The sequence below is a fragment of the Cannabis sativa genome, chromosome 7 (genome assembly GCF_029168945.1).
Source record: "Cannabis sativa cultivar Pink pepper isolate KNU-18-1 chromosome 7, ASM2916894v1, whole genome shotgun sequence".
In the NCBI taxonomy this organism is placed as follows: domain Eukaryota; kingdom Viridiplantae; phylum Streptophyta; class Magnoliopsida; order Rosales; family Cannabaceae; genus Cannabis; species Cannabis sativa.
The window spans coordinates 25,896,064-25,906,514 of record NC_083607.1 but is presented as its reverse complement, the minus strand read 5'-3'; the positions used below and the strand labels follow the sequence as shown (position 1 = coordinate 25,906,514).

The following is a 10,451-nucleotide window of genomic DNA, read 5'->3' as shown; positions in this document are numbered from 1 at the left end:
TCTTTCTTTTTTTTACTTAATAAATATTTTATTCTAGTTATTCTACTAAGGTGGTGTGGCTTGGAAGTTAATTTGTGTCCAAATTTCTAAGTCAACAAAGTCTCTTTGAGAAAAATTGACCTATCAATGATGACTTAATTTCCGTCGAATTTAATTTTTTGATTTTGCTTGATTCCATGTATCTCTATGGAGTTTCATTTTTTGAAGAGTTGATCTACTCTCTTCAATTATTATTATGAGTATGATGAAAAGTAAGATCTAATAATAATGATGACGATTAATTTCAATCAATTTGTTTATGTACACCAATATGATCGAAGATACATACATCACAACTCTTGTTTTGGTTTTTTCCTCAAACAAGAGAAAAATAAGTAAAATTGGCACTTCCCAAACCACCCCAAGAAAAAGAAAAAAACAGTAATTGAAACTATTAAGCACACGTCTGACTACCTGAACCGCTCCTTCGCCGCTTGACAGCCGGAAAGTGATGGCGGAAACCACCTTGGGCGGCTTCTACATGCCATTCTTCTACCATTAATCCATCCAAGTCAAACTGCCCAACAACCTCAGAAGCATCACCATAAAAACAATCGTCGGGCAAGCCAGCCAGATCACCACGGCAAGGCGGCTTGGCCTTTCTTCGGCCAGCCCCTACCGGCACGTTTCGCAGGGCCCCGCCAGCCGTCCAGTATCTCTGGCAGCCCTTACAAAAGTGTCTAGGCTGATTAACGTTGTAGTTGTTGAAGTAACAAAATTTAGTCTCCATGCTCTTGCATCTTGGACATGGTATGATCTTTTCTGGCCTCTTCATCTCAACCGTTAGATCATGATCACGCTCCGCTTCGAACTTATTTGGTTCCTCTTTTACTACTTGTTCTTGTTGTCTACCATATTGCAAAATGATCGTAGCCCCAAACAGCTTAATTCCGGGCACATCTTTGCCACTATTAATATTAATCCTACCATCACGCTCACCCATAGCCATAAATTAATTGTTGATTAACTCAATATATGTAAGTGCACAAAGAGAGAAGCAGAAAAAAATATATAATGAATAGGAACAAAAAAAAAAAAAAAGGAAAAAGAGCAACTTTTAAATTTAGGGCTCAACGAGACTTGGTATGGAAAATTCTCATGTAAGTATATATAGACACATAGAGATATGTGTATAGAGAGAAATAGACTTGAAAATGGATTAATATAAAGTGATAATTTAATAAAAGAGGGATATTGATTGTTTCATTTAAAAAATAAAGGAGAAGAATTGAGAAAATTAGAAAAATCCATGTGACAACTGAGGAGTAGCCAGTTAGGTGGCGTGGAAAAGCTGATGGTGAGCATTTTGTACACATCATTACTCCACGTAATCATCGTGTAGTATTTATAAAATATGTTTTTCTTTTTTTTTTTTTTAAAAAAAAAAATATATTAGCAAAATAGAACAAGTCTAGAAAGTGGGTCCCAATCCAGGTAGGTAGCTTTGCAAAGTGTCAAAGATGATGGGAACATAAATAAAGGGATAAAGCTCAATGTCTATAAAAGATTGTTCCTTGTGTACATATCCTATTACTAAAAGATAGAAAAAAAGAGTAATAATAAAAAATAAAGTTGAAAAAAGAGAGAATAAAATATAAAGAGAAAGAAAGCTGAGAAGTAAAATGGTCTTAAATTTGTAAATTAAAGTCTTGTTTGGTAATATTTTTGTTTTCTAATTTTTTTAAACACTAAATGAATTTTTTTTTTTTTTTAAAAAAGAATTGTTTTTGAAAAATAAAAATACATTTTGTAACTACTTTTGTTTTTTAATTTTAAAAACAGAAAATAAATGTGTGTTCTATAAAGTTTATTTTTATTTTTTATTTTATAATTTTATTTAAGTCGAGTCTAGCTCCGGAGTCGAATTCGAGTTTGGGTGAAAGGCCAGGTTCGGCGCCAGGGCGGTGGGGAATTTGGGTCCGGGTTTGGTCGGAGTCCAAAATATTAATTAGGAAAAAACAAACTGTTTAAAAAAAATATTGAAATTGATTTTTTTTTTTTAAAAAAAATTTAGATTCTCATTTAAAAAATTAAAAAGTGAAAACTATTTTATAGAAAATGTTTTTAAAAAATATTTTCACTTTTAAAATTTTAAAAATAGAAAACATATTAAAAAAGTATTACCAAACGCCACCTAAGTTAGTAAATATTTTTTTTAAAAAAAATTAAGAAAATAGTTAAATATAATAAATTATGGGGTATTTGGTAATATTTTTTGTTTTTTTAATTTTTCAATCACAAAAATAAAAGTGAAATTTGTGTTTTTAAAATTTTATTTTTGCAGAACAAAAATTGTTTTATAATCACTTTTATTTTTTAATTTTTAAAATAAAAAACAAAATTGTGTTCTATAATTTTTATTTTTATTTTTATTTTTGATTTTATTTAAGTCAGGTCCAAGTCCGTGTTTGGGTCTAGGACTAGGACTGGGGTTGTAGTTTGAGTCTGAGACTTGAACTAGGGCCAGAGTTTGGGTCTCAAGGTTCAGGTTGGGATCACAGTCTAAAGTATTGATTAAGAAAAAAATATCGTTTAAAAAATTGGGAAAGTAATTTTTTCTTTGTTTTCAGAATTTTTAAAATTGTGATTCTCAATTAAAAAAATCAAAAAGTGAAAACATTATATAGAACATGTTTTTTAGAAAATATTTTTACTTTTCTAATAATTAAAAAACAAAAAACTTATTAAAATGGTGTTACCAAACCCACCCTCTAATGAAAATTATAAAAATACATTTACTATATATTATTTATTTAAAAATATATATATAATAATTAAATGAAGTTATATAATTTTTTAGTATTGCATATTATCATATTATAGCAAAAATGAATCAATATATTAGATCATTAAATATATACAACAATATTTGATATATTGTATTACTAATAATTAATATACTGTAACAATAAAATTATATACCACTATAAAATTATAACAATACTAAATTAATACTCAAAAAATATATATATCATGCTAGCCAAATTATGTATATCACTATTAAAATATGTATACATATAAAAAAATTTATATATAATAAAGTAAAAATTAAATATCATCTTAAAGAAATGATATACTATAGACAACACAAAATATATATACCTACAATAAAAAATAAAATAAAATATTATAATATTATTAAAAAAAAATTATATATACCATATTCACAAAATTACATGTCACCTTTACATATAATAAAATAAAAACTAAACATGCATGATGTTCACCTCGCTTCTAGCCAACAACAGTGAGTCAAAAATAAAGCGACTAAATAAGATAAGTAAAAGAAAGCAAAAACAGTAAAAGAAAGTGAACACTAGATTTTAAAGAGGTTCGGCCTCGTAAGTATGGTAATAGCTTACTCCCGTTTTATTTGTATTGACTTGAGAGAAGGAACAAAGTGTTCTTCCTCTCGAAAGCTCTTACAATTGATCTCTGAGTAACTTTCTCTCTTAGATCACTCTTTTCTCTCTTGAATGTACTTTTGAAGAAATTCCCTCGATCTCCTTCATAGTGAGGCTAGGCAACTATTTATAGGGATTTCATACATGAGGGATAGTTTTCCTTTTGCTTATAATGAGGAAAATAGGAAACTGCATTAATTCCATAATTACAACACAAGAAATAAAAAACTAGAATGTGTTGCCATTATTCTCTGACTCAATCCTGTAATTAATGAGATTGCCTTTGCATTTGGACACAATGAGATTGATCTCTAGAATTGACATCTCTTATGCTCCGCTCGGCATAAGCAAATCTACATTTTGCTCAGACATGTCTTCAACCATCTTGCTCGGATATCTGAATGTTACAGATGTTAAGTAGTCATTTATGGGTTGCTAGGGACATTTTCCTATCTAAAATATGGGATACGTGTCAACCATTCCTATCGCCACATCATGGTGCAAGAAACAGGATAACATTTTCCCCCAAGTCTGCGTGGGACCTTCCTGGTCGCACGTGGATTTCACTCAGTCTAGAGTCTTGTCTAGATGGGTCACGCTTGTCGTTGATATCAGATGATGAATACTGTGACTAGGGGTCTCTTCAGTTTCTGTCCATTTAATGCTAATTGACGGATGTAACTCGAGTCAACGTTTGATACTTGCACGTGCTTGACGGTTACACTCCCTGCAATGAGTGTGTAACGTATGCGTTTGGGAGAAATTTGAAAATTTTGAATTTTCAAAGGATTAATTCTCTTTTTAGATTGCTTATAACTAGGATTAAAGATCTCTTGCAATCGTTTTAGCCATTTCAACTCTTAAACACCAGAGCAAAAGATATTTAGCTAAATTTCCTCCCAAATTCTTTGAGAAGATTCATAGAAAAACCTTCGACAATTCCATTCGAGGAGAGCAATAAAGCTTCAAGTCAGTGAGTAAGTTCTTAATCTCTTTCTTTTACATATTTGTAATGAAATTCATGCCTGATTTCTGGATTGTTCTAGGTTAACCATAGAATACCTAGGTTTAGGACTTGAAAATCTCATTTATGTTTAACCATAACATCTGATTATCTGATTGCGCTTCGAGTTTAACCTTACAACGTTCATTTCCACTCGTCCATAGGGTTTTATTGAAAATCAGATTCCAATTTAAAGTTTCGAACTTCAAGGATCAAAATTCTATTTTTGGGTGAAAACATTTCTTTTGATTTCTCAGTCGAACCTGGTCAGTATATACAATCTATTTTGCATTGTTACTCCGACCAACTCTCACTTTCTTGTCTTCTACATTTTCTAGATGAACCTTGCTGAGTTTCGGGGAGGCAAACATCATATTGACCAAGATTTGCTTCAACTTTTATACGAGGATCACCCTTGTCTCCGTGCTAGCCCATCTTCATCTGGTGGCAATCTTTCCAATTTTAGCTTCAAAGATTGGGAAGTAAGTAGCATACATACACCTTCCCCAGTGCCAAAGGTGCGACATCATTTTTATCCCGACCGAATTCAAGATGAAGAATACGGTCATTTCATCCGGAGACTCAAGAAAGGTTGGACGCGTTACCTTCCTGCTAACTAGACGTATAGAGTTCATCCGAACGTGGTCGACACTTTGCCCAAGGGCCGTCCAAGCCCTGCTGCTGCAGGCAAACCCATTGCCAAGTTTGCTGTGACAATTGCTAGGCACACCTCTAATAAAATTTTGCCCAAGCATAGGATGATGGCATGAACCAAATAGACTGTTAGGAAATCATCATTGACCGACTCGTACATTGCATGCCTAGCCACTCTGGCTAGGGCAGAATAGACCCGTCCTGCCATTAACGAGGAAGATACTGTCGGGGACGTTGAAGTCCAAGAAGTAGAGGACCAGGGCGAGGTTCGTCCTACAACGCCTTCCGATGCCGAAGGCAATGAGGAAGAAGGGGTAGCTCAGGTGCTGCCATTCAGTGGCTATAATGATGATGGAGAACCAGTGTCTGAGGCAGGTGATGTCTTAGAGGGTGGCCAGGACTACGTTGTTGAGGAATATACCGAGGCTCGTCCTTTGAGAAGAAACATCGATCGATGGATTTCTCCACCATCCGTGATGACCATGAAGAAATTGACCAATCTGTTTGAGCACGATCTCTTGGGGAATGTCGAATGCTTCCTTCCCTCCCTCGGCCAACTAGCTACCAATCCTGAAGAGGGTTATTGTCCTTGGTCAAGAGCTCACACCAAGCAGGGTTTAATGCTGCCCTTTCTTCCATATTTCAAGAAGATGGCCAATTACTACCACATTAGTCTAACCCAATTCACTCCTAAGGGCCTCAAGTATATGTCTGCCCTGTTTCGTACTCTATGCCTCATAAGGATGGGGTGAGTCGTCCCCCACAACATCAATAGGTTGTTCGATCTAAAGTCAAGCCCCAAGCAGAACAGGTCGGGGTACTTCTAATTTTTTCAAATTGAGAAGTCGTGGTTGACGGGCACCACGGACACCAAGGTGACAAAGATAGGAGGCTTCATAGATGAGTATTACTTTGTTAAGGGGTGAACACCAATTATACTAGTTTTTAGCAGATTTTGTCCTACTACCGCCCTCCGTTCACACTGGAACTCAGGAAGAGGGCTCAAAAAATTCTCCAACTCTCTTTTGATGAATGGAACATCTCTCTTCGGGCTATGACTCCCAACTTTCTCAAGTATAAGTTTTATCCAGTTGATTTTTTTCCAAAGGCTGAGGAGGCAGTAGAAGAAGTTGTACCCAGACAGGAGGCTCTGAGCAAGAAGAAGAAAAAGAGGAAGGCTCCTCCAAGTAACCAAGTACCCATTGAGCGATCCATCAGGATTAGAGATGGCCCTAAAAGGGTTGCTCAACCGTCTGCCCCAGTGGCTGGAAAGGGAAAAATCATCCTGGTGGAGCAGGAACAGGAGGATTCTTTAGACGACAATGCCCCTTCTTTACTTGATCGAGAAAATGCTCCTGCCTACACGCAGGGTACTTTAACTTTTATTAAAATTTTATTTTCATTTACCTAGATCGCACTTGTATTGACCTTCTTGTTTAATTCATGTACAGCTATGTCTCAGAAGGTGTTGCCACTTGGAAGAAAAGGTCGGGTGATGGCTCCAGCCAGATATCTCAGGTCAAATGGTCAAAGGTGGACGAAGTTCTGCCCAATGACATAGTCCCGAGCACCGTCAAGGAGAAGAGTTTGTTGTATCTCCAATTGAGGTTTCTAAGGAAGCAGTGTTGGAGGTGGACCCATTGGCCAAGAAGATCTAAAAATCTCAGGAGGTAGCTACCGTGTCCAAGGGCACAAAAAGGGAGGGGGGGGGAGCACAGATGGATCTAGACTATCCCAACATTCAAGCACTTTTGTCGCACTGAACCCTGAAGCAAAGAACGGTAAGGGGATGCTCCAGTTCTACCAGGTCTGGGTGCTCCCCGAGGTAAACGATCAGTTTTCCAGAGGGGAAGACATGTCAGTGGAGCTGCTGATGGGCATACTGCTGAAGGAGGCTACTTGAGTAAGTACTTTTCCTTTGGTTTTTATCTTATTCTTTTGCCTGTGTATATTTTAAATTTTCTTTGTGCAGCTCATCATGAAGATGGCCTACACCTACTCCCAAGCAAAGTCTTCGGCCTTAAAGACTATAACAACCACCACCAAGTGGGAGGTGGACGATGCCAAGAAGGAGGCTGAGGAAAAGAGTGTGAATCTGGGCGAGGTGAATAAGAAACTTTTGGCTGCCAACAAGCGAGTTGAGGAACTGTAGCAGGAGATCAAGGATATACCGTCCACTATTCAATTCGAAGCTTACATTGAGGCTCTGACCAAGGATCCTAATGCCTTAAAAGATGAGAGGGAAGGTCTCCATACTATTCTTGCTAACTTAACCAAGGAGAAATAAGATTTGGAACACAATCTTAACTCTGAGAAGGCGAAGCGGGAGGTCCTTCAAAAGGAGGTGGATAACTTGGAGACGGTCGCCCTAGATGTCTTCTATGAGTTTTGGAAGGCAAACCCACATGCAAACATTAATTACCTCAATAAAAAAATGAGGCATATCTTAGTTTTTTTTAGGCCCAAAAATCCACAGACGAATCCGAGGGAACCAACTCTGAAGGTCTCACCAGCCAAAGCATTGACCCCCTAGCCACTGAGTACAAAGTCAACCCATACAAAGAGCCAAGGACTCCAACCGTGTGAATTTTTTCTATCTTCTATTTTTTTATTTCAGTTTGCCCATGGGCTTTTTTTTAGTACAATGTGGCCGACCAAGCAGCCTTTAAGGTCGGGTAGCCTTTAATCCAGGGTTTATCGTGCTTTGTTGTCTTTTAAAATGAATGTGTTTCCTTAAGTTTCAGTAGTTGCACATTCAAATTGTTGTGTTTTTTTTGAGCTTGTTATTTATCTATGCTTAGTACGGGTAAAGTTGCACCCCAAGTGACCGAGCTGACTTATGACTCTTGGTCACTTGTACTGCACAATTTAAATTTTTGTCTATTCGAATTTATGGCTTGAGCAGAGCCTTTGTACACATTTTTAACGGTAAAGTCATAACTTAGTATAGTATGAAAAATAATTGACACAATTATAATTAATATCTTTATTCATTTATTGGTCTAAATGATTTTGTTACCGCAGTAACTTACATTTATTGAATTATAAAAGCTATTACATGATCTAAGTGATCTTTAGCTAATTATAACATAAAATAATTATTTTTTTCTATACTTCAGAGATGGTCATCTGACCTGAGTCCCAGTTGTTTTTCCCAAACCTTTGAGCAAGGTCTGCTCAGAAGCCATCTTCTTAAGAGTAGATGTTCGAGCATCGTGTACTTTAAGGGAGTCATCAAATTTTGTACACTAACTGGTAGTATTTTCTCAAATGTGTTTTTGTCATACCGACCCAGTTTGCATGCTCCATAATTCGTGACTTCACTTACTTGAGATGGTCGTTCCCAATTATGTCTAAGTATGCCAGCCACGTTGCCTTTTGTGTTCAAGAACATTCTTGTAAGGACCATATTTCCCACAATGAATTTCCTTACCCTTACTTTCTTGCTGAAGTACCGAGCCACCTTTTGGTGATGAGCTACTAGCTTTAGGTCTGCTGAGGCTCTTTTTTCTTCAATTTCATCATGTGATTTTCCAGTTTGGCATGATTAGCTTCTTGATTATAGGTCAGTCTCCTGTAGGAAAGAGGTTCTAACTCTACATGCAACATCGCTTCATAACCATAAGCCATAGAGAATCGTATTTTCCTGGTTGCTGTTCTTTCCATTGTTCGGTACGACCACAATACCTCAAGTAGTTCATCTGGCCAATTCCCTTTGGCTTCTTCAAGCCATTTTTTCACGGTGTCTTTGAGTGTCTTCTTTTTTGCTTTGACCTGCCCATTTGTTTGAGGGTGTGCCACTGCGGAAAAACTTTTTATGATTCCATATGCTGCACAAAAATCTATGAAAATCTGGCTATCAAACTATTTTCCATTGTCCGAGACAATCTTGTGCGAAAGTCCAAACTGGCATATGATATTTTTTACTACAAAATATAGCACTTTCTTAGATGTTATCGTCGCCAAGGGCTCGACCTCTGTTCACTTCGTGAAATAGTCCAGTGCGACAACTGCATATTGTACTCTGCCCTTGCCTTTTGGCAACTGTCCGATCAGGTCTATTCCCCATATGGCAAAAGGCCAAGGACTTTGCATCTGTATTAGCTCATTGGTGGTGCACAAGAGATCTTTAAAAACCTCTGTCATTTATCACATTTCTTTACATAGGCCTTTGAATCTTCCATCATGGTCGGCCAAAAATATCCTTGTCTTAGTATTTTCTTTGATAAAATTTGTCCTGCCGCATGGTTACCACAGAATCCTTCATGTACCTCGGACAAGAGTCCTGCAGCCTCCTCTTTTGTTACACATCTAAGTAATGGCATGGAGAAACCTCTCATATACATCACACCTTCAACAATGATATACCACACAACTTTTCTCATCATTTTCCGAAGTTCGTTCCCATTGTTTTTCGAAGTTCTCCAATGTTGAGATAGGCTGGTAAGGGTGTCATCCAATTTGGTGTTGTATCTATCATTTCGACTTCTTCCACACAGTTGATGTTGGATTCTTCTAGGAATTGGATGGGGACTAAATTGGACTTATCTGTTACTGTGCTACTCTCAAGCCGTGCCAAGGCATCAACAGTTGTATTTTCTTCCCTTGGAATCTTCTTGAGGGTGTAACCCTTAAATTGTGCGAGCAGGTCTTGGATCTTACTTAGATAGGCCATCATCTTTTCTCCACTGGCCATATACTCTCCTGAGACTTGATTTACTACAAATTGTGAATCACTATAGACCTCAATGTATTCGGTGTGTACCTCCCAAGCAAGCCCAGCTATGAGTGCTTCATATTTTGTTTCGTTGTTGGAGGCCTTGAATCCAAATTTTATTGCTCTGTGCGGGTGCTGCCCCAAGGTGTTATGAGGGCAATTCCTTCACCAGAAAGCTGGTCAGTAGCTGATCTATCCACATGTAATTTGTTGGTAAGTCTGTCTTCATTCTTTTCTAGTAGGGATTATACTGGCTCTGGGTTATCCCTTGTATTACTCTCTTCTTTGACTGTACATGTCACCACAAAGTCCGCTAAGGCTTGTCCTTTAACTACTTTACGGGGTTCTAAGTGTTAGGTTTTGTGCCCTAAATAAAACCCTTTACAATCTGATTAGTTATCAATATAAGAAATTTGAAGTGATTTATGTTTGCATGAATTTTACATGCTAATGGTTTAATATGTTTATTACATTTATACACAAAATCAGTTAAATCCAAATCATATGTTTATTCACAATTACAGTATCGTCAACACAGTGGAATGTGATTGTGATCATATGAATCAAAAGACTAAGTCCCTTTTTCATCAGTGTTTCGGATTTACACTAATGTGATAATCAGCGATGATGTGTA

The 10,451-nt window shown here is 36.8% G+C and overlaps 1 protein-coding gene across 1 annotated transcript; it reads right to left on the bottom strand.

Moving 5' to 3' along the window:
* Window positions 1-259: 259 nt before the first annotated feature.
* Window positions 260-1,275, bottom strand: LOC115697076 (dof zinc finger protein DOF1.5). Its single transcript, XM_030623986.2, has one exon. It carries the CDS (start codon window positions 986-988, stop codon window positions 434-436), a length of 555 nt encoding a protein of 184 aa, XP_030479846.1. The 5' UTR covers window positions 989-1,275; the 3' UTR covers window positions 260-433.
* Window positions 1,276-10,451: the final 9,176 nt, after the last annotated feature.